Source organism: Eretmochelys imbricata, chromosome 1, assembly GCF_965152235.1.
Source record: "Eretmochelys imbricata isolate rEreImb1 chromosome 1, rEreImb1.hap1, whole genome shotgun sequence".
NCBI classification, from domain to species: domain Eukaryota; kingdom Metazoa; phylum Chordata; order Testudines; family Cheloniidae; genus Eretmochelys; species Eretmochelys imbricata.
This window is the reverse complement of record NC_135572.1, coordinates 109,867,707-109,892,452: the sequence shown is the minus strand read 5'-3', so window position 1 is coordinate 109,892,452 and position 24,746 is coordinate 109,867,707. Positions and strand designations below refer to the sequence as shown.

The following is a 24,746-nucleotide window of genomic DNA, read 5'->3' as shown; positions in this document are numbered from 1 at the left end:
GTCCAGTCCTTGGGGTGCTACCTGGGAAGCTGAGAGACCCAAGTTTAATTTTCAGCTCTCACAGATTTCTTGTGTGACCGTAATCACTCTGTACCTCGGTTTTCCCAACCATAAAATGGGGGTACTGTAAGGGTACTTCAAGGCTAAACACATTATAGATTATGAGACACTATGATAAAGGGGGACACACACGCAGATCCACTTCCTTTGTTAGGCTCTCACCCTGCAAACCTTTAGGCACTTGCTGACCTTTACGTAGGTGAGCAGATTACAGGCGAAAGTGCAGGCAGCAAAGCTAATGGAGTGTGTTACCGCAAGGGCAAGTGTAACACCCCCCCCTTGTCCTTCCCGTGTCCAGGCGGGCATGGCCGCTGCTCGGAGGAAGCCCTGGGCGCCGGACGTTTCCCCCTGCGAGCCCAGTGGGACGGCAGCGAACCAGGCGCCGCTGCAGCACCAAGAGCATCCAGCAGCGCAGCCCTGGGCGGCCCGGCCGCGGGCCCCGCTCGGCTCCGCCCGGGGCGCGGCCGGCGCTGGGACAGAGCCCCCGGCCCCGCCCCTTCCTGCCGCTCGGGCTGTAGCTACATCGCTCCCTCCCTGTCCCCTGCACAGGCGGCCCGGCTGCTGTAGCTACACCCGGCGCGGGCTGTGCCGCGGCGGCTGCAGCTCCGCCCTCGGGGCGGGGGAGCCGCTTGGCCCGCCCCCGGAGCCTGCAGCCTGGCCTGCCCCGCGCGGAGCTCTCGCCGCCCCGGGGGTGGTGGCGCGGCGCGAGCATGCTGCAAGCCCGGCGGGCCGCTGCCTCCCGCTGCCTGCGCTCCGCGGGCCGGGGAGATCTCCCCGTGGCAGCCGGCCGAGGGGCTGGGGCGGAGGCCGGGCTGGTGCGGAGCCGGGCCTCCCCGGCGAGGCGCTGCTCTGGCGTCGGGAGGAAGTGGATCAGGCCCCCAGGCCGGGATACCGGGATCCAGACCTACAACAGCCTGAGCAGAAGCAGAGAGCCCTTAATACTGGCCAATGCAGGAGTGGCGACCTGGTAGCGATTTAAATAGCATTAATCAGTGGCCAGCCCAATACAAAATAAAAGGTTATACTCTGCAGCCTTCTAGAAATAATGCTGCTGGTGGGATGGGGGGGAGGGGTCCTGTCAATGTTCCCTTGCTTTTAAACTGATAGCAAAGGGATCCATCCTGCACAGCTAATCACCTTCCTGTGGCAGCGTTCAGTTTGGTTAATGTATCTGTTTTTAGTTGTCCATAGCAGCAGGTAATACGTCAAACAGCTTTTGACTATTTTATTATTTGTTCTTCACTAGATCTTCCCTTTGTTCACAGGTATAGCTGTGGGCCAACAGTATACGATCATGCGCACCTTGGGCATGCTTGGTGAGTTGTTTTAAAATTATAGGAGGAAGACTGCATTAATGTTTTATGATGTCAGGTGACTGACTGCAAGGTAAACACCAGCAGCTGGTCTGTGTCAGCTGGTTCAGGGACTCGCAGGGGGTCCCAGAACTGGGCACCAGCCTGAGTCCAAATGTCTACACCGCAGTTAAAGAGCACTATAGCCTGAGCCCCACAAGCCCACGTCCGCTGACATGGGCCTGTCACAGGTTTTTAATAGACAAACCTCTTGTGTCTAGCAGCTCAGGACAGCCAAAAACCTGAGGTGGATGAATGAAACGTAATTGCTATCCAAAGGACAAGCTGCTGTTCTTCACTTAAGAAAGACGGTGCCTCTTACCAGAGACTGAAAATGAAAGCTAGCCTCATGCAATTGTTTCCTGGTGAAATCTATTCAACAGTGAAACAAATGGCTTATTTTGGTTGAGAGGAGCTGCTTGGGAACTGCCCCATCCTGTTAATTTGCTAAATTCTTCCTCTGGGAGTTGGACTTCAGGACATTTCTAATCCTGTAACGTAATCAGCGTTCAACATGACCTTGAGAAATTAGAGAATTGGTCTGAAATCAACAAGGACAAGTGCAAAGTACTACAGTAAGGGTATGTCTACACTTAAAATGCGACAGCCGCATCACTTCTGTGTAGACACACCCTACACTGACCGGAGGTGTTCTCCAGTTGGCGTCGCTAATCCACCTCCCCAAGAGGCGGCACCTAAATCAAGGAAAGAATTCTTCTATTGACCTAACACTGTCTACGTGGAGGGTTAGGTCTTCTTAACTATGTTGTACAGGGGTGTGGATTTTTCACACCACTGAGTGACATAGTTAAACCAATTTAATTTTCTAGTGTAGACAAGAAGGAAGAAAAAAAAATCAAATGTACAACTACAAACTGAGGAATAGCTGGCTAGGTGGTTGTACTGCTAAAAAGGATCCGGGGGTTATAGAAGATCAGAAATTGAACATGAATCTACAATATGATGCAGTTGTGAGAAAGGCCAATATTCTGTGGTGCGTTAACAGGAGAGTCATATGTAAGATGCAGGAGGTAACTGACCTTCTCTACTTGGCACTGGTGAGGGCCCAGCTGGAGTTCTGTGTCCAATTCTGGGCACCACATTTTAGGGACGATGTGGGCAAACTGGAGAGAGTCTAGAGGAGATCAGCAAAAATGATAAAAGGTTGAGAAAACTTGACCTAGGAGAAAAGGTTAAAAAAATTGGGCATGTTTCATCTTGGGAAAAGAAAACTGAGGGGGGACCTGATAAGTCTTCAAATATGTTTATAAAGAGGATGGTAATCTATTGTTGCCCCCTGAAGGCAGGGAAAGAAGTAATGAGCTTCATCTGCAGTAAGGGAGATTCAAGTTGGATGTTAGGAGAAGCTTTGTAACTGTAAGAGTAATTAAGTTCTGGAATAGACTTCCTTCCAGCTCTATACTTCTATGGTTGTATGCTCTTCAGAGTGGAGCTGGGTATACAGCTGCAACTTGGTAGCATTTACCGTACAAAGAAACTGAAGGAGAAGATCTGTTGTCTGACCTAGTGCTAAAATAGACATATACTAGTTAATACATCCAAAGTTTTCAAGTTCTGATCAGTTTGGCAGTTTGTCTCTACGGAGGGGAAAAATTTTTTTTGTATATATTTTCATTTATTTATTAGGACAGTATGAATTATTTTGGATCATACCTGCAGAATAACAAGGGTGCCACCAGACTCCTTGCTGTTTTTGTGGATACAGGCTAACACGGCTACCCCCGATACGTGATACCTGCAGAATGTGACTGTTACACATAATACATTAACTTTAATTTGCTAGACAGTTCCATATCAATCTGTTTTAAACATTTTGGAAGAAGAGCAGCTGATATGCCACAAGTAATTTGGATTTTAAAAAAATGAATAATTTTGCAAATTGTTTATTAAATTAACTTTAAATGCTTAAGAATATACTGCCTGAAGTACGTTTACTAAATTCCTATGTGCAGACAAGTTAAAGACTGTTAGATCTGTATAAGCAGCTCTTTTGATCACATTACATATGAACATAGGCTGCAAGAATGATTTCTTCCTTTCATTTGGCTTGGTTACTATGTCAGCAATTAGAAAAAACAGTACGGGGCTGTTAGCCTGGTAAAGGGACATTTTAGGGTTGGTAGGCTCAAAAATTGTCTTTTTTTCTTTTTTGCTTTAAATTGTTTGAAAATTCTGTGTGACTTATTTTTTCCTCCCCATAAAAAATGTTTCAATGCCTTTTTGTTTTATAAAACCAAAGCACACAAACCTGCCAACACTTCAAAATTCATTAACAGTTTTATAGTAATAAACCAGTTTGTGTGAGTAGGATTGGAAGATCGGGGGTAATTGTAAAGGAAGCATTTCATCTTTTTTTTTTTTAAATTGATGTAAGGCATGTGATGACTGTTAGTTTGTCAGCCAGAGAGACTCTAAGGTCCTTGGGTTGCCAGTCCTGCAACTGTATGATAGTCAAAACTCCTGCTGACTAGGAAGTTTTGCTTTCATCTGTACTGCAGGAGAAGAATATGTATAGCTTGGACAGGAACTGTGGAAATGATCTTAAATTTCCTCGACAACTTGTTTCAGTTTTGGAGTGGGATTACCTCCACTGGTGGCGAGAGGGTAGTTTATTGTATGGTTACATTCAATCTAGGGCTTTCCTGTGAGAGAGATCAATGCAAACAATAGTATGATGTGCAGGTACGGCAGAAATAACTTTGAAAAATACCTTCACCATGTTAAAGAAAGAATGCTACTAGCGTGGCTAGAAACTGGGTGTGCTGAACATCTCCAGCTCCCACTGAAGACAGTGGAAGTTTCAAGTGCTCAGCAGCTGTTATGGTTCATGCCAATGATACTTAAAATCATAAGTGCTGGAACTAGGGGTGCTGTTGTACCCCCTGGCTGGAAGTAGTAATAACAACCCAAATACATGGTTTCTTCCTTCCGTACCTCCATTATAAAAATTGTTCCAGCACCACTGCTTAAAATAAAGAGTGTATTGCATCTTACTCCATCTCTGAGGAAGGATGTCTTTCAGGTCATGGTTAGCGGTATGAATGTCAAATACCACTTAATATTGTAAATATTTCTTCTTAGCTTATGCTGCCTCATTGACTTTGACTGTGTTCTTTCTCTGAACCCATTGTGTTCCATTTTCTGCTGTGGCAGGAACTGTGAGAGGAGAATTAGAATATTTATTTCTATGTATCTCTTGTAGAAATGCAGGTTTTGAAATACTAAGTGCCCAGACATAGAACTGGCAACCTCTCCTTTTTGCACTCTCAGTACTTATGTGTTGCTGTATTCTTTTTGTGTGTTTATTGTTGTAGTTTTCCACCTTTTCTGTAACTTTCTGACAGGGCTTTATTAATCTGGATGCTAATAAAGGTCAGAAAATCTGGAAACCATATTTGAATTATTTTTAATTAATACCTAATATGCAGTATGATGATTTTTTAACTTCCAAATAACCCCTATTTTTAGTTCTACAAATTGGTGGGGGAGAGGGCTGACACTGTTCACTTTGGAAGAATAGCTTAAAATGTCATTGTTCAAGAAAATTATTAAACTTGCTATATCAATAAACTTCTTTACTCCACAAGTACCTCATTCTAGGCTCTTCTGTCAAGTGTTTTTTCCTCTGGGGTAGTGGCTCTCCACCTCTTCCATGTTAATCCCACATTACAACACAAAGTTTTAGAACCATTCTCCCATCTAGCTGTAACAAATGGGAGTGTCATTGCACACCTCTGAAACCTGTTTGGACCTCGCAGGTTGGGAACCATGCTCTCTGTTTTGAGAGTAGGGAGGTTAGTGTCATCTGAATGCAAATAACAAAAGGAAATATCTAGTAAATGGCCTGCGAGAAGGAAACCCATAATTTTCCAGAAAGTTTTATTTAAATGTAACATCTTGTGTGCCAGTACCTTAGCATGGGTGAGTATATTCTTTTAGTTCAGTGGAATACCAAAATATACACTATAGTAGCTCATTTCTAACTTAATATCCCATATAACTTTTGCATAGTGAATTATATTTGGATCTCAGGGTTGAAACTGTTACTGTTTCTGTTCTTACTATTATCCCAGTTCCTTTTTACCCCCAATATCTTTTTCTGCATGTATGTCACTCTTTTAGTACAAACCCTAAATAGTCAGGCTTTGTACTGGAAACTAAATGGAGGCAGGATGTTTAATATTCATGGACTTTGTTAAAACAATGCACAACTAATTTACTGATTTACTACACAACTAATGCACAAATTCTGTGGGCTGGAATAGCAGGAACCAACACAATGTGTCCCCAGTTAGGGGTTTGGGAGTCTCTGGATCTGTATATGTACTTCCTCGTGGCCCTTCTCTTTTCCACCACTACTTATTCAGAGATGGTGAGGAGGCAATTCTGCGTGTCTGCTCTGCTCATTCATCTCTCCCTCCTCCCTTCCTGGACAGGTCTAAAGTTGAACAGGCCCTTTACAACTCAGGGAATTTCACCTTGTTTTAGTCTCCTTTTTCTGATTATCTCTCCATCCATCCCTCTTGTCCTCTTCTCTCTGCTGCCCTTTGCAAGAAGGGATATGTAGGAGTTCCTAACTTACCTTCTCTATATTATTCAGTTTTTCATGTACTTCTTTTTATCCCCTCTCTGAACTAAATAGCTCCTGTCTTTCACTCTTTCCTTATATAAAAAGAAAAGGAGTACTTGTGGCACCTTAGAGACTAACCAATTTATTTGAGCATGAGCTTTCGTGAGCTACAGCTCACTTCAAAGCTCATGCTCAAATAAATTGGTTAGTCTCTAAGGTGCCACAAGTACTCCTTTTCTTTTTGTGAATACAGACTAACACGGCTGTTACTCTGAAATCTTTCCTTATATGGAAGTTTCACCATGCCTCTAATCATCTTCATCTCCTATCTTTGAAATCCACCTGTTTCTCATGTTTTTTGTTTTATAAAGGGTAACTAGAACTGAACACAGCATTCAAAGTATGGGTGCACCATTGATTTATATAGCTGCATTACGATCTCTACCCCATTCCTTTTGCTTCCTCATAAATTGTTTGTTTTGTTGACTGCAGCTGTACATTGGGAATAGGCTTTCATGGAACTGTCCACAATGACATTCAAGGCTTTTTCTGGGCTCTTACGGGTTAATTTAAAATTCACTAACATGTATGAGTAATTCAAATTATTCTTTCCAATGTGCATAATTTTCCACTGGTTTTTACGCCTTCACATTGCCCAGTTGCCTTGCTTGGTTAGGTATAACTTAAGTGTTAATTTGATTAGGATGGCAGGTTTTTCTTAGTGTCCCTCTGTAGTTGGGTCTGCTTACAGATTGCTTCTGCTCTGGACCCCTTCTTCTGCAGCTGCTGGTCAGTCATCAGCTGCTGAAGGAGGTTCATGTGGTAGGCAATTGATTAGAAAACATGGGGAGGCATCCAGGCCTATAATGTACCCGTGAGACCCACCACTCCTAGCAGCATGAAGAAAATGCTCAGATAAATTGGTTAATCTCTAAGGTGCCACAAGTCCTCCTTTTCTTTTTGCGAATACAGACGAACACAGCTGCTACTCTGTTTAAACCATTTGTGGTCCATAAAGTTATATTTTCACTTTTTTCTTTTAATCAAAATTATTTTTGTAAAGAGTAAGGATGCCATTTTATTACTTAATTCTTCAAACAAGTTTTTATTTTTCTTGTTTTTAAACCACGACAGACGCAATTAATGAAGGAAGTAATGATACAGATACAGAAATGAATTAACAATGGAAATGAGTGTCATCCGCAGGAGGGATTTCAAAGGAATTACATTTTTGTTTTAAACCCTCTCCCCTGCCCCCTACAAATAAACAACCCTTTTATTTGCTGTGCAACAGCCCCCAGGCATTGGAACCATGTTCACATTTGTACGGTGTGTGCCCCCATTTAAGAGGATTCCTGTTAATGGGTCAAAATGTAACCTTGATTTTAAACACTTAATTCTGAAATTTTATCAGTTCGCTGACATGAGGGTTTCAACTTGGTTAGGATCCAGCTTCTCAGCTGGCTGATTCCTAGCAATAATAATCCCAAGAGCTGGGTTCTTTTCTGTGCCACCCCTTCTTCCTTCACTCTCTGCTTTCTTCTAGTCAGCATGTTGCTATTGAAGAATAAAAGAATCCTGCTCCCTGAAATGCCAAGGTTTCTGCATATTTCAACATGCTGTTTCTTCTAAAAACAGAGTAGAGGTTTATAGCAGGAGACAGTGCATTGTTCATACGTGTATTAGCAAAGAAAAACACAGAGCTGGTGGATTTAATTTTAAGCATTTTGACATTAATCGTGATTCTTTTATTGATAGTGAAATGGACTGAGAGGGCCCAGGTGTATTTTGGTGGACTAATACACAACATTTTTATGTTATTAGAATTTTACCTAGAATTAGCCAGGGATTCATTAACTTGATCTGTTTCTTAGTTTTTTATGCTACTTTTCCAAAGACACATTTTAGTATGGCAGAATTCAAGCAAGTAACACTAGTTTTCTTCATGTGCAGTTCAAATATGATATTCGTGATTTATGATGTGAGACTAAGAATTTCTGGGAAGGCATTGTGTTATCACCATCAGATCCAGGCAGCTAAGTGAAAGGTGCAAATACATCTGCAAAGTTAATTGAGCCTTGTTTGTTTTTTGCAGACACAGTAAACAGTCTCCAGTTTGTTCAGCATGCTGGATGATATGGAGAATGTAGATTTGTGAATATCCTTCTGGACCCAGTCCTGTAAGGTACTGAATGCCCACAGCTGCCTTTGAAGACAATGGGAGCTGTAGGTCCTCATCACCTTGCAGGTCTGCGCCTATCCTGAGATGCTGCTGTTGTTGCTTAGCCACACCACCCGCTTGCTCCCCTGTGGCTACAGGTGGGTCTCCCTTCCTGCTCTCCCTTGGCCCCGCAGTGCAGCCCCCTCCCGTGCTGGCGGCACGGCGAGCTGAGGCTGCGGGGGAGAGGGGACAGCAGGGGAGGGGCCGGGGGCTAGCCTCCCCGGCCAGGAGCTCAAGGGCTGGGTAGGACGGTCCCACGGGCCATAGTTTGCCCACCTCTGTATTAGAGGTTTTAGAAGCTGAGTATGGAGTATTGTAAGTGTGATCTTCATTTTAGTAGTAAGCCTTTAGGTTAACACAATCTCACTTCAGTATATTGTTTTAAAGAGATGTGTGCAAAAAAAGAAACACTTCAGAACATTTGATGTAATGTGTCACTAGTGCCAGAAGAGGGTAGACCACTTCAACTGAGATTTGCATAACTTCTTTACAGAATGTAACTAGTTCTGGAGTAGCATTTTGTATATATTGTGTGTGTGTATCTGTCTCTGTCTGTGTCTCTCTCTCTCTCTAAAGACTATCATTGTTCTCTTTTCATTATTAGGCCATTCAGAGCTGCTATATGGGTGATTTTTGCTGTTTTATTAATTTTATTTAGATTTATTACCAATAATACACATTTAAAAGCCCTTATTTTTCTTTTTCAGTTCCTATGTTAGATTTGATATTATTCGAAGAATAATAACTAAGGTTTTTGGAAACGAAGTAGTCATGGTGATGGGGATTACAGACATAGATGACAAAATAATTAAAAGAGCCAATGAGGTAAATATATGATGTTTACTTTGACAAAAACTTAGTGTTTAATATACTGAGTAGTCTTGGACAACAACTTGGATTTTGTTACTGCTTTTTAAAATCACTGGCTGATTGTTTCCTGGGCTCTCAACTCATGGGAATCTGGCAGAGCTTGCATAGGTATCTCTGTGAAGGAAGCAGTGTATAAAGTTGCCCATCAGTGAGATATAGGTACAACAAATGCCATACCATTGGCTACAAAGGCAACCCTACTTAGTCGTCTGCTAGAAGGGCTGTTTTTTCAATACAAGGTTGTTTGGGAAAGTGGAAAGTCATTGGGGCTCTCATTAGAGTTGAGGAGTTGTATTAACCCCTCTCAGTCCTAGAGTGAAAATATTAACCAGTGAACTTTGGACAGTTGTCCATAGTAGCTGCTGTTTTACAGAAATTATCTAAATTGTCGCTATTCGCCTTGGAATTGGTCATTAAAAAAGATGGTTGTTCTGTAAATAATCATGGAGCTTCCATAAAATCAAGTTGCAGGTGCTCAGCACCTCTCAGAGGTCTTCCCGGAAGGATCTAACTGTACAGTGAAATGGACTGAGAGGGCTCTGGTGTATTTTGGTGCACTAACACACAACATTTTTATATTATTAGAACATTACCTAGAACTAGCCAAGGATTCATTGATATGATCTGTCTCTGAGTTGTATATGCGCTACCTTTCTTAATGGCTTTCGAGGCCCTGAACTCAAATGGATCTACTCACAAGCTTAACGTGAGGGATATGTATAAGTCCTAGATTGATAAAGTTATTAACTATCTTTACTCTAGCAAAGTTTTCACTGATGGCTGTTGGCTAAATTAAAAGCTTTGTTTGTAAACTGCTCTCAGTGGGATGCTAATCAAATCAATTTTACCAACTGAGCATAGTGAATTGTCATTCTATCTCTTTTTCTGCTTGATAAAATTTTTATCAGATCATAAAATGTTAATAATATACAACTAAATTGTGAATGCTAATTATTTTTTGAAAGATTTAAATTGAGTTTTTTGGGTGTAAGACCTGGTGACTCCTGCCTTCTGGAACACAAGGGAATCTGTCACAATAGATCTCAGCCACAAACTGCATGTTCTTTTCCTGATGTGAGATCTATTGTGACAGTTATTAAAAAAAATAACTTTTAATGATTACAAGGAAAAAAATCTATTTTTTAACTGTGATTCACAGCAAATATAGAGAGTTTTCTCATATTGGCCTTGTTATGCTTTTGATAAAATAAGTTTTTGCTCATTCTTATTCTTTCCCTTAGGAATATTTTTTTCTTGATGGCTGCAGGCCAGTGCTTTAACATACAACCTACATTTAAAACGTGTATGCGTGTTTATCTTGAGAATTTTTTTTCATAAGAGCATCATGGTGATTTCTTTGCAGAAAAAGTTGACTTAATGTGTTAAAAGAATTGTAGTTAATTTGCTCCATTCTTTTGTCAAGATTAAAGTCTGTGCTATGAAGTAGTTTTAGCCTTCAGAACTTTTGTAACTATGCTAAACAAATCTGATGCTTTTATTCTATGCTTACCAAGTCCCATAAGTTGTATTCTGAGGGGTGTTTTCTACAGTTAGTAGAACAGTGGCATACTGAAGTCTCCTCACCATTTTATGGGTATTTATATAGAGGAAGAGGTGTTAAGATTTGTTACTGACTGTCACTCTATGGTTAGGACTGTAGGTTTATCATACTATTGGGTGGGAAAGTCTTTAGAAGAGTTGTGGTAACAATAGCACAAATAATAGAAATCACACACAATTATTTAAAAATAAATCCTAGCTAAGATTTGGTGTGCCTCAAACTGTATTTACAAAACCAAGCCTCAGTTTAATGGTCTGTGGGAACCACAATACTTCTAGATTGCTTAGCATCTGCCTTTTCCGCATTAGTCCTCTGCATTGGTTTAGAGCTCCAGGAAAGGCTCTTGGTCAAACAGCACACTGAGCAGGCCAGAATGTGGTGCTTTGATCCCAACTTTATAACTTCTCTAGGTTGTTTTTGTGTTGGTTTTTCTTTTTTCTTCGGTATCTTCAAAACATTTCCATGAACATTGTCTTCAGATGCAATTAGCTTGCCCTTTATCCCCATTTGAACAAAGCGTTTCTGGATAATATGTCATAAGGACATTTCTGCATTAACAGGAGGATGTATTAGATGACCTAAACGGCCTTTTTTTACATTTATTTCCTGTGATTCTTCAAGCTCGTTAAAAAAGATATTTAATAAAACTGATCTGACACCAATTCTTGAGAGTCATCCTGTAGAGTGACAATCTCTTACTCAGTGGGCATTAATCATTAACCTTTGTTTTCAATCCTTCAGCCAGTTTTTAGTCCACCGGGGTAGGGTTCATATCCAAAGGAAGTGGAATTAATTTTGGAAGTAAGATTTCTTGACACTGTATCAGATGCTTTACCAAAGTCCAGATATAGGACATAATTGCATTCTCCTTCTCAATCCAAAAAGCCATTTGTTTTGTCTGGAAAAATTTGTTCTTTATACTCTCATGCTGTTAATTGCTGTTGATTCCTTCTATCCTCTAGATTTTGAACCCGATCATTTTTCAAGTCCCGATTACGGAATACATTCGGAGAGAGGCACAGGTCAATGAACAAGTTGAGGAAGGGTACGCCCCAGTGAGGTTGAGGAGCAATGCCCTCGTGAGAAGTCTCACTAATACTGAGATTCCTGTCGGGGGTGCTGGCTCCTAAATCTTGCTCAGGGATTCATTTGGAGCCTCTAGTGTCTGAAGCAACTCCTTTCTGGTTCCTAGAAGGGAGAAGAAGCTTTCCTTTCGTACCAGGCCTTCTCTTGATTGCAAGAGATGTGCCTCCTCTATTCTACCTCTTCCCCCAAACTCTTGGCTACTCCGATAAGTGGTTCAAAAAGTACTAAGCACTAGCCTGGTGAAAATCAGGCCCCTTTAAGATGTCTTAAATCAAGCATCCAAAGTCACCTTTGAAAATCTTGACCCCAGTGCCTGCCTCTAGTTGCTTATAACATTTCTGAATAGCATCTGCAGAATAAAACTGATGTATTTCTGCTCACCTAATTCTGAATGGCAGCAATAAAATTGAATTTTGTTCTCTTAATTTGATTCTGTTGCTCCTGTCTGCCAATTCAGAAAGACAGCCTTCCGTTTGTTCACATGCAGCAGATTATTTTCCAAAACCTAAGGACTAGAAATTTAAATCTTGCAAAATTTGATAACATAGCACCTCCACTTGCCAGGGAAGGTTTTGTTCTGGTGAATTTTTCAAGCCCTGGCTATGATGAGTGTTTGAGACAAATGTAATATCAAATGCAAACTGACTCTTTATTTCTGCTTTCCACTTATTTATTCACTTTTGTGAAGATCCCTGTGCCTAGCTGTGAGCATTAAAAACTTGTAGATATTGTTGGAGTGCTACTATGCTTTACAAAATATTTGACTGTCTATCAGTTCATTTCCCCAATTGCATTCACGTATTTGAGGAACAGCAATGAAAAGTTGAAGTATCATATTAATTTTTAACAATAAAAATACCCTGTGTGATGTCTGTAAGTCTCTGTTCTATAACTCTGACATATATCAGTAAGTGTTAGAAATGGCTTTATTGCACCATGAATCATAGAATATCAGGGTTGGAAGGGACCTCAGGAGGTCATCTAGTCCAACCCCCTGCTCAAAGCAGGACCAATCCCCAACTAAATCATCCCAGCCAGGGCTTTGTCAAGCCTGACCTTAAAAACTTCTAAGGAAGGAGATTCCACCATCTCCCTAGGTAACGCATTCCAGTGTTTCACCATCCTCCTAGTGAAAATGTTTTTCCTAATATCCAACCTAAACCTCCCCCACTGCAACTTGAGACCGTTAGTCCTCGTTCTGTCATCTGCTACCACTGAGAACAGTCTAGATCCATCCTCTTTGGAACCCCCTTTCAGGTAGTTGAAAGCAGCTATCAAATCCCCCCTTATTCTTGAATGCAAAGTAATCTTAGCATTGGAAGTGAAGTCCTTTCTGAATAAAAATAAAAGATTTGTGGACTTAATTTTTAGTCAGTTTCTATAAAAAGGTGTGGATTAAAATGTTCCTATAATTCAAACATAAATGAAATACCACTTTTATGCTAAAACTGTCTTTTATATAATCTCTTTACTGAATGTTGGATTAATAAACCTTCCTTACTTTTTTTTTTTACCTCGGGGAACCTCATAACTCTTCCAGTTAGCCATTAACTGACTGATAAGACTATACTATTTTGTATTATTTTGATTTTTGATTCACTCATCTGCCTCTCTTCTACAGATGAACATATCACCATTAGCTCTTGCCCGGGTTTATGAAGAAGGCTTTAAACAAGACATGGCTGCGTTAAAGGTGTAAATCTTTAATATTTTATTTTTTCAAACTGAAATTATTATAAAGTGCATTTATTTGTTAAAGGAAAAATGACAACCTGATTTTTAAGTTATATTTTTAATTGACTAATTTAAAAATACTCTATTTCTGATGAATCGTCCTTTAAATAGTACAGAGTTAACATTTTTAAAATTCCTTTTCAAAATTTTTATAAGATTTCATCTGATCCCCCTATGTTTACATGTGTCTTTTGGCAAGGGAGAAATGTCTCAAGGAAGGAATGAACGGTTATAAGCTCTTCAGGATAGGTACTGCATACTGCCTGTGTTTGGGCAGTGCCCAGCACCAGGGGGCTCCATTCTTGGTTGTCTCTAGGCACTAGCGTAATGAACATGATTAATCAACTACAGAAAGGGCCTGATCTAAAGCCCATTGAAGTCAGCAAGTGTCTTTGCATTGACGCCAAAGAGCTTTGCATCTGGCTCAAAGTGCTGTCAAATGCACCAAGTAAATAAGCTAGGAAAAAATGGAGAAGTTCTTTTTTCGGTAACTGTTTTCAGTTATAGGCATCTTAGGTGTTATTTGTAACTATAGTATATGCAACATTTCGAGAAAGAACTGTTGTGTTTTTACGTTAGCTGGGTTCCTTTAAACATGCTGGTATTGTCACAAACTAAAGCAGCATATTCTTTCTGCTTCTTTATTTAAGGTTCTTCCCCCGACAGTATATATGAGAGTGACTGAAAATATTCCTCAGATAATTTCTTTTATAGAACGAATAATGGCTAGTGGACATGCTTATGCGACCTCCAAAGGTAAGACTTCTAGCAGTACAGTTTGATGTTAATGTGTATGCAAGAAATTCATTCTCTTCGTTGGAGTTATAACCAGACCACTCTGGGGTCAGTTCAGATACTCAATATCATCTCTTCCTTTGATTGATAACTGATAAAGCAAATGCTGTGAATAACTTTAACACACTTTTTATACATGTTGTTAGCACTGTATACTTACATTGTAATTGAAATGTGACTGAGTTTTTAATGTTGTTCTTTAAGGGCATTAACTGCATTATATAATTCCTAAGGAGAAATCCTGGGCTAGAAAACCATGGAACTGGCACATTCTATTTCGTCAGAGGTTTGTGCAAGATAAGAACCTGGTAGTCCCTATGGGAAGGTGTGCATCCCTTATGCACTGCAGAGCACATCTTTTGCAAAACGGAGTGCGTAGTGGGGTTTTAGAAGCAGGGCTGATGATTGTGGGGGGGACCGCAGCTGCATGTTAACTACACCTGTGAGAGACTTCATTTGAGTCCTGAAGAGTACAGTTGATATTATGTGAGCAGAAAACAACCCAGTATGACTTTTATATCCTAGGGTGGGTTTGCAGTTAGAAAAAATAATCTTATGTGCGTGATAAGCAAACTTAATCTGTAGTCTTTGAGACACCATAAACATGGAAACACATGCTCTCATTATTGCAGTCACTGTCCAGAGCGAAATGATTCTTTTAGGAAATGGTACACAACAGATGCTTTACTCAGGAAAAGTGTTTATCTTTTCACCACACTGGCAAAGTGAATGCCCCCTATCTTTATAATAAATCTCAATGTTTGTTTTCTAACAGGTGATGTTTATTTTGATGTCAAGTCTAGGGGAAACCGATATGGAAAGTTAACTAGTGTTTACACTGATGTACAGGAGGAAATGGGTATGTTGATATGGACTGGTTTGGATCAATACTTTGTTTCAGTTAAATGTGTTTTCTGAGGCTTAACTAGCATGTGTATGAAATCCTAATATGAAAGGCTAAAACAATACAAACAGTGCATCTCCTTCTTAGTCATAGTTCTTTTGTAACTTTAATTCATAGATAATATTTATTTAGTGCTGAAGAAGTTTTGACCATTTTTTCTGGCTGTATGCATTTAAGGTTTTTTGTTTTTTTTTCCCCCCTGACTTTACTTCACTTAAATACAGTTTTCTTGCTGAAAAATTGGAAGGAAAGTTATTCTGCAACCACCAGATAACCTATGTTTAGGAGAAATGATTGTTTTATATTCTCCAGGTTATCTTTGGATGGAATAGAGTTAGAAAAATGTTAGGTGTGGGTCTGTTAGTGGGAGCTAAGATCAGCCTGGGCACTTATAGATAAATAAGATTATATAATTTAGTCAAATACAAGTTACTGAGTTCAATGCAGGGGGAATTGGGTGAAATTCTTCAGTCTATGTTACAAAAGGAGTTAGACTAGATGATCTAATGATCTCTTCTCGCCTTAATGTCTGTGAATGAATCAGAGTCCATTTCTAGCTCACGGTAGAATGTTCAGGATATAATTTTTGTTGAACACTTTGTGTCCAACATGTCTGTCCTCCTGGCTAGGGAAAAAAATACAGGAAAACGGAAGTGTCTGTCCAAGAATAAAATCTGGATAGCTCCCTTTACTGACATTCTGAATGGCTTCATGCATTTACTCTTTTTGGAGACTTACCCTATTAACAAATAATAAATTATTGGCAGTTGATAGCGATAAGCGACATGTCAAAGATTTTGCCCTGTGGAAGGCAGCCAAACCTCAAGAACTTTATTGGGCTTCTCCCTGGGGAAAAGGAAGACCTGGCTGGCACATTGAGTGCTCTACAATTTCGAGGTCAGATTTCCTAGTTTTTTAATTTTGTGCGAAAGTGTGTGCCTGCGTGCGTGTGTGACTGATGTGGATTTGGTAACTGGAACAAGGAAAGGATATGTCCATTTGTAATTTTTGAATATAAACAAAAATAAAAAATTGCTGACTATAAAGAAAACATGTTCATTTTTGCAGAAAGTGAAACTGGACAAATACATTGCTGAAATTTTAGTGTTTCTTAGAATACTTGTTCTGTTACTGTAATAAACTGGAGAAAGCATTTGGATTTAAAGTGTTTCAATCTGTTAATTACTACATTTCCTTACAAAGGCTCTTGTGGTGTTCTGATTTTGATCAGTAAAATATTATTACAGTACAGTGTTTGGAAGTCAACTGGATATCCATACTGGTGGCATAGATCTTGCTTTCCCACATCATGAAAATGAAATTGCACAGTGTGAGGTTTATCATCAGTGTGAACAATGGGGAAATTATTTTCTACATTCTGGTAAGTAACAGCTTAAATTTAGTCATCTTAAATTTTGAATAAGGCTTTCAGTTTTTCATGGCATGCTTTTATGCTCAGAAATGTGGAGAAAAACTTATATACAGATATACTGCTACAATGACCAAGTTTCTGTTTTCTCTAAATTAAGAAGGATAATTGAAAATTAATTTTACCTTAAATAATACAAATTGACTCTTATTTTAAAAAAAAGTTCAGAAATGTAGGAGTTTGTAATTGGATTTTTGGAAGTCTCTAAGTAGTTAAACTGCATTACCATGTGGGATTTTTTGCCCTGGATGAAACAAATGGAAGGGAAGGTTAATTATTACTCATTGAAGATATAATCTCACAGAATTCTCACTCATCCTTCACCTGCTTTCCTTAGAATTTTGAGATGTCTTTTTTATATTTATTTCTCCCAGAAAACTAGAAGAGATTTATTTATTTATTTATTTAATTGTTGTGCGTATATTCCTAAAAATAGAAAAACACATCACCTTGGAATCAGAGCCCTCCAGATCTGGGGGAAGGTGAGCAGGGTAAGTAGGTGAGTCAGAATTCTGTGAGATGTCTGATTATAATTTTCAGAAGCACCAAAACGGAGATGGATTACAAATCATTCTTGGAGTCCTTTAACTGTTGGCATCAGGTGCACTGGGCTTGAAATAAAGTGTTCAGTAGAAAGCTGTAACCAAAACGGCAGTATTTATAAATGTAATAAAGGGATTTGAGTTGTGGTAGGGAAAGTCATCTGTACCAATGGAAAATTAAACCTGAGGATAATGCTGAGATATATAAACAGATTAACAAAGAAAACCCCTCAATGGTGTTTTTCCAACAGAGAAACATCTGGATTAGAGAAAGATACTGGAGTTCTGAATGTGTAATTATCTGTTGTTGACATAGCACTAAACTCTAAATTCACTAAATCCACTGAATTCTGCTGAGAAACTTTTATCTACTGTTAGCATTATTTCCAGTCACGAGAAAAGAAACAAGATTGTGTCTAACATGCTCTATAATTGACTTCCGTTGCTTTATACTCTCCTGTCCTGGCATCGTGAAAAAGAAACAACTTCAAACAAAGATTTCTTCCCTCTGCCTCCTACCCTTTTTTTTCAGTCTTGTTTCTCCACAACTCACCACAGTTGTTGTATTGCCCAGTCTATTTGGAACTCACTCACTGGGCACTTTATCTTTAAATTTCCCCCTAAAGCTGTGGGAGTAGTTCATCAGCTGGTCTAAACTGTCATAACTCCATTGAAGTCTTCCTTTCTAGCTTTCTTTAACTTCCTCTTTGTGATCCAAACAATTTACATTGTCTTTGATGGCAGGGTTGACAGACTAATCACTTCATATCTTGAGGAGATTCCTGTACCCCTTAGCACAGGTGAGCACCAGAGACCGTTAAATTGCCATATCAACTATGATATGCCATCCTATTTTATAGCTAACTGTTTTCAAACATGGTTTAAAATTAGCTTGGGCCATATTGATTTTTAAACACTCTTATCAATGTGAACTTTATTTAAATCAAGTATAGAAACCACATCTAGCCTATGCACTCTTAACTGATTTTAATCACAATTTGGCACCGTCAGCATTGGTCAGAGGGGAGAAAAATAATAAAGGACGAGGTTAGCTAAAGCATACTTCTGAATGTCCCCTGCAGCTTGATGAGTGGGGAAATTCAGAATGGAATTGTTCAGAGGTCTAGTGTGGATGGACCCATAGTGTAGACAGCCTCAGCCTCTTATTTCCACACTCTTACAGAGCTTAAAAAAAGAGAAAGATTGAGAGTTGGGTGACTTTGTCACTTGTTAAGACAAAAGACGTTTTCCAGACAGCTACCTCATTGGTTTTATCTAAATAGACTCTGTGAAGGGGCCAAACCCTTGTCTGACAGTCTCCTGTTTGTGGCATTGCTCAGGATTGTATAGTTCCATGCTTTGCTGCTCTGAGTAGGAACGCCCCTAACACATCTGTGTACAGCACTCCAGATAACTTTGCTCTGCATTAGGCTTTGCCACTGCATCATCTTATCCCTGGTACCATTGTCAGTACCAATATATCTACCCTGTGTATTATGGTCCTCTTTCCCACAGTGATTATTCTGACTTTCTCCAAAGTTGGTGATGATAATAGCCTGATTCTGCATCCCCAACCCCTGCACATGTAGAGTACTGCTTCTTCATGCAAGAAGTCCCATTGTGTTAATTGAACTACTCATGTGAGTAAGGACTGCAGAATAAGACCCATAGTATGTGGTATATAAACATAGGCCTAGCACAACTTGCTGAGCAGTAGATTTAAATTCATGGGGATTTGAAAAATGATCAGAGTGAGAAGAAAGAACCGTAGAACTGAAATGCCCATAGTACAATTCTGCTTGGAGGAAACTCTTGTTGCAGTTGAGTATATCTGTAATGTTGGAGCCATAGTTGATCAAATATCCAAATGCTACAACTATTGGTTTAAACCCAGTCTGTGACCCAATATGTTTGAGTTTAACTTTCTGAGATTACAAGTATAGACAGTACTCACCCCTGGAATCTTCCTGCTGCAGCTCTAATGCTAAGCAGTATGTCATTTCAAAAATTCCTGACCTGTAATCACAAAGTATTAGTTTTCAGGTCAATATAAAGATGTCCGTTTTTGTTTTGTCTGTTAATAGGCAAATATGTCTTTTGTGGGACCAACTGAAATTTTAAAACTTACTAGCAAGTTCTTTGGGGCAGGGACTGTCGTTTTGTTTGGGTTTGGACAGTGCCTAGCACAGTGGGGTCATTATGATAATATAAATAATATACTGGGAATGGCTCAGACTTGTTTCATGTATTACCACCTGCACTGGTTAAATTGAACGCTGGTTTCAATTCCCAGTGTAGAGTATGTTGTAAATCAACAAATGGAGATTGTCCAGTGGCAGTCTGTTATCCGCGCTTTATTCCCTAAATCCAGGCAAGTTTTGTGGTTTCCTTGGTGAAGGGTGTTCACTACTTTTCAGTGAAGGATTCTAGCTGGTGGTACCCTTTCAGTTTTAGTCTTAAATGTTGTAAATCAAACTGTAGAAACATTCTTGTCTAGGAAAGAATGAAGGATTCTGAGTTCTCCCAGAAAGAAGGAAAGAAAAAAAGGGAAAAAAAACCTGGATTCCAGTGAGAATTCAGATGACGATTCTCTAGAAGCCAATAAATTATATTCTTTCAGTTAAGAAATGCTGCTGGAGGAGGATATTGTGAATTATTTAGGACAAATGATTCAGCTTCAAAAATAATTCTGCTAACACTCCGGAATACTGGCAGGCTCAGAATCATAAGAGCAGTCCTCATTAGAAGAAAATCCCTGCATTGAGGATAAATCATCTTCTAAAGATTTTATTTTTAGACTGCTCAGCCTCTGGGAAGAACACCAAGCCAAAGTTGTGAAAATCCTGATATTTTAGATTCTTTAATAGAACCATCCTCTCCCAGTGATGGGATTCTCTCATATAGAGGAGTGGGATTTGAAATAATTCACATGTTGCTGATGACTTCTTATGAAACCATGTGATAGAGATACTCTGGTCAAACATTTAAAACCTGCCTGCCTAAAATTAAGCACTTAAATCCATACTTAGACACACACACAAAAATGGCCTGATTTTTTCCAGGTGCAGTGCAACATGAGTTTCCACTGAAGTCGGTCAGAGCGGCAGGTGCTCAATCACTCTGAAAATTTGGACACTTTTATTTAGGTGCCTAACTTTAGTAATAATACCTAGCTCCTGTATAATGCTTTTCAGTAGCAGATCTCAAAGCACTTTACAAAGAGCTCAGTATCATTATCCCCATTTTACATATAGGGAAACTGAGGCACCGAGCGGGGAAGTGAAAATGATGGCCTTTGCACAGTAGACCAGCATTATTTCTTACCGCATGCTATAGGATGAAGGACAAATGCCTGAAAATAGGATCTTGTTTTGATGGCAGATCCCTTTTTAAACCAGTCTTACACCTGTGGATCCCTGACTCCTCTCCCACCCTTAGCACTGTGAATTGTACAGATTCTGTTTCCAGTTGAGGAGGAAGGGGTTCGACGCATTCTCCCTGGAGACCATCACCACTGATCCTTAATCAGCCACAGGAATTACTACAAAGTGCTACCATACTGGGCCCTTCTCTCCACATCCCCCACACCCAGGGCTGAACACACGGTCTCTGTAATAGGTCCTGATTTTGTTTTTGTGTGTACACGCACGCGCACACAAACAAACCTGCAAATCAGTATTATGCACTGAATAATGTAAAATTCGTACAGCCAATTAGACTGTTGAACAGTACAAGGAGCAGAACTTCTGCTGTCTAAGAGAAACAAAACATAATCACATCACATAATATCCTTTAAAGAGCATTCTGACTGGGGTATAAGATGAACACTGGAGAGTGTTGATTTGAGTGGGGAGCAGTAATAATTGGATGGAGTTCAAAGCAGAATTATTGTAATTGAATAGCCAGGAAAGTTCAATTATTCATATCCACAGTCCAGTATAGTTCTTACAGCCACAATTAGTGCTGGATCCTGAGAGGAGCTGATCACCTATGAGTTGAATGGGAGGTGCAGTTGCTCAGTATCTTTCAGGATTAGTCCCTTAATGTGAACAGCTGGCTTAAGGCTTTTAACCACAGTTTTTGAAGTGGTGCTGAGTGCTTTGTTCTTGGCTACACTTATAGCTAAACCATACTCGGCACCAATTCAGCTGCACAAATTCCTTGTGCTCATTATCAGCAATGGATGGTTTTGCTAATGTAAACAAGACCCAAGAGTACCCATATGTCTGAAGGGAACTCTATCAAATGTCAGTGACATTGTATAGCAATGTTTGAGCTGAGCTACATGCTATCCGAGGTGCAATACATACTCCTGGGGGAATTCTGCGCCTAAAAATTCTGCACACATCACTTTAAAATCCTCATATTTTATTTGTCAAAATAACACAAAATAAGCATGCCGGTTTCAATCATTTTGGTAATTTATTTCAAAATACCTGTCAGCAAGTATGTCTGTAACAATACAGAAAACAAAAAACATCCAGGAAATGTTTTTTGACAAATAGATTCCTTACTAGGCATATAAATACAGAACTTTGAGTAGTTCACTTAAACTACAGTATAGAAATGTGTGTCCCACATCCCTCAGAAACAGTGCAAAGGCTCGGGGGGAGTCAGAGGTAACGGAGGAGGTTAGGGAGAGGGAAGTAATTTCTGGGGGTGAATCTGGAGGAGTGTAGGGGAGAGAAGTATGGAACAGGTTTTTTTGATGCGGGGGAGGGATTGTTAGGGAGTTGGGGAGCCTCCCCCATGAAGACCCTGTCTGACCCCTAGTCTCTCCCATTCATTCAGGCACATCTGCCTCGTCTCTGTCTCTGTCCCTGTCCCTGTCCCCGCAACTAACTCTTCTGAATTCCAGCGTGAGACACCCCCCCCCCCCCCAGCAGCCCCTGGGTGCCCCACTCTGTCCGTCCCCACCTCGCCTGGCCCCTCAGGTATGCTGCTGTGAGAAAAACAGCCCCTGCTATCTCCCTTGCTGTGGCTGGCTGCTTTGGCTCATGAGCCAGCTGCCCTCTCTTCTGGTGCCACAGCAGCCTCTGGTGGGCAAAAGGTGCAATTGCAGCACCTCTCCAGCAGAATGTATTATTATTCTGCGGAGATAAAAAGTCTCTGGAAGACATGAATTCTGCACATGCGCAGTGGTGCAGAATTTCCCCAGGAGTAAATACGGATGGCTGCTGCCCCTCCTCTGCTCTGGGTCCTGCAAACCCAGAGCTTATTTCAGTCTATACAATGCAGCTATTAAAGAGTCTAGGGGCATGTGGAGTTTAATTTAAAACAACAAGCAAACTGCTCGCCCACATTCAAATGTATCATCCCAACACATCAAAATGTAAGTCCCTACTACCAGTTCACTTCTACCCTCTTAACCCATCCTCCGAACCTGATAAAATATCTTGACCTCTGTAGGCTGGCACTTTCAGGTTGTAGTGGACCAAAGTGGGCAGTAGGTTTCAGAACAGAAGGCCCTTCTCTGTAAGTCCTGTTGCCAACCTTCTCTTTAAACTGTATGACAGCAATAAATAAAACTCCCTTGCTCCCCATGAACAGAATTTGGTAGTCTGTGCTGCTCAATGTGTGTTGGAGATGGAAGTGAGCAGTTTATGCACAACTGCTTGCAGAGATGTCAGATTTAGAGCATCGCAATTCATAGGTCTAACTAAACATGATGCAGCCAGGACGATACCGTTCACATGATCAGGGTTTCCAAAGTGGGTGTGTGTTAAGGGGCTTGCCTTCTGTTAATTGGGGCTGGCCTGTTGTGCTGGAGGGGCAGCCAGGGAAATATCTGCCTTGTGTGAAAAGGATGCAGTCCCAGATACAGCGTATTATTTTTGACATATATTCAGGCTGCCCCTTTAGTTCATTCTTCTCTGGTCTTCCCACTAACTTTTTCATCACTTTTAGCTCCTGAAGCATTTCTAAGCCCAGATCTTCACAAGGAAAACAGTCTCCAGTTAGCCTTACTTTGGGAAGCTGCTGGTAAAAACTGTTGATTGCTTTTCAAAATCCTTGGCTCGCTTTCAAGTCCTTTTAAGGTGGAACTTCATTGTGTATATGTGATCTTTCTGTAATAGATGAAACAATGCTGGCAAGATGTAAGAACACTTAGTATCACCTGCTCCTATTAAATCCTAAATTTGGTGGAGGTTTGTATGTCTCTTCCCTACTTTGAAACTTGCCCATTTTGTGTGGGCACTGTTGTAAGGCAAAGCTTCTGAATTAGTTGTCCGTCTGTGTTACGCTTTTATTCCATTTTTGAATTTGGTTGGAAAATGCCTTGCTTTGCATGAGGATCTTATATGTGTGAGGAGGCTTTACAGGCCTCCAAATATTACAGAAGGATGTCAAGAGGTAAGACTTTTTTTTATTATTATTATTAAGAAGTGTGTGTGTGTCTGTGTGTTGGCATTTCTGGTGAAAGCAAGCTATTTATTTACTTCCGTTATGTTGGTTTTATTTCTTTAGATTAGTTTAAAATGTCCCCATCCAAACCTCTGGGTGTCTAATGGTGTAGGATTTGGCGTAAAGCTGTGGTTAAAAATACAAAGCACTGCACTGAAATGGTTATGACAAATCCATCTAAGTATATTCTACCTCCAGTTCCTCAAAGCAGAGTTTGCTTTTTCATTCACCTCTCATTCAGAAGCAGACTAATTTAACCATATTTTTTCTTCCAGGGCATTTGCTTATTAAAGGAAATCAAGAAAAAATGTCAAAATCATTAAAAAACTACATTACAATTAAGGTAAAATATTGTTATGAACTAGAGAAGTTCTGGTGCGTGCGTGTGTGTGTGTTTAATGTGCTATCATTCATTGTGGCCCTGATTCAGGAAAAAAATGTGGACACGTTTAAATCATGTGTTTAAATCCTGTCCTGTAGAGGAACGCTTTCCCCAAATTTCCAGACCTGAAGAAGAACTCTGTGTAGGCTTGAAAGCATGTCTCTCTCACCAACAGAAGTTGTCTCTGTTCCTCAAATTGGGGCCTTTGTGCCCATTATGTCTTATTCAAGCATATTAACCTTTAGTTATCAGTAGGAAACCTGCTCTTACTTAAGGGTTGTTTAGCGTCCTAAGGCCAAGGCAATGAGCCATAATCAAAAGATATAGTTCAGTTCTCTTCGCATAGTGAATTTGATACTCCTGTCTTAACATACGTGAACAAAGATACATATTCTTTAACACAACATTCATACCGTCTATTAAACTGGTCAGCAGACAAGCAGATATGAATTCGTTAACATAGGTTATTCAAACTCTCTTTCAGTCTGGGGACACTACTTTTTTGAGACTTCATTTCTTATCTCGTTTATAATGAAGCAGGATTTGATAATGTAAACCCTTTTATATGGAACTGATGTATTTTCCATCGCCAGTGTAGACGGCTGTTGTAGCTGGTATTTTTGTTTTAATTTAATTTTATTTATTTTATTTTTTTTACTGTCACTCTTCTTAACTCAAATAGACCTTTACCTCGTAGCTAATATCAAGTGCTCGCAGTGTTTCAGCCTGTGCGATCCTGTTAGATGATTACCGTATTAGAGAGGCATAGGCTCTTGCCAAAAGCAGCTTTCTTAGCTAACTCCACTGGAGCAGT

The 24,746-nt window shown here is 40.1% G+C and overlaps 1 protein-coding gene across 4 annotated transcripts in view; it reads left to right on the top strand.

Moving 5' to 3' along the window:
* Positions 1 to 667: 667 nt before the first annotated feature.
* Positions 668 to 24,746, top strand: part of CARS2 (cysteinyl-tRNA synthetase 2, mitochondrial) — a 43,365-nt gene continuing 19,286 nt past the window's right edge. Inside the window, exons 1-9 of one of the 4 annotated variants that reach the window (XM_077813448.1) lie at positions 668 to 1,027; positions 1,326 to 1,376; positions 8,932 to 9,049; positions 13,363 to 13,434; positions 14,126 to 14,231; positions 15,046 to 15,129; positions 15,942 to 16,071; positions 16,422 to 16,555; positions 23,826 to 23,893. In XM_077813448.1, coding sequence (XP_077669574.1) covers positions 771 to 1,027; positions 1,326 to 1,376; positions 8,932 to 9,049; positions 13,363 to 13,434; positions 14,126 to 14,231; positions 15,046 to 15,129; positions 15,942 to 16,071; positions 16,422 to 16,555; positions 23,826 to 23,893 — 1,020 coding nt within the window. In that variant the 5' untranslated portion in view covers positions 668 to 770. Of the gene's footprint in view, positions 1,079 to 1,325; positions 1,377 to 8,931; positions 9,050 to 13,362; positions 13,435 to 14,125; positions 14,232 to 15,045; positions 15,130 to 15,941; positions 16,072 to 16,421; positions 16,556 to 23,825; positions 23,894 to 24,746 lie in introns of all 4 variants that reach the window. The other 3 variants (XM_077813458.1, XM_077813476.1, XM_077813466.1) reach the window with 3 other exon arrangements.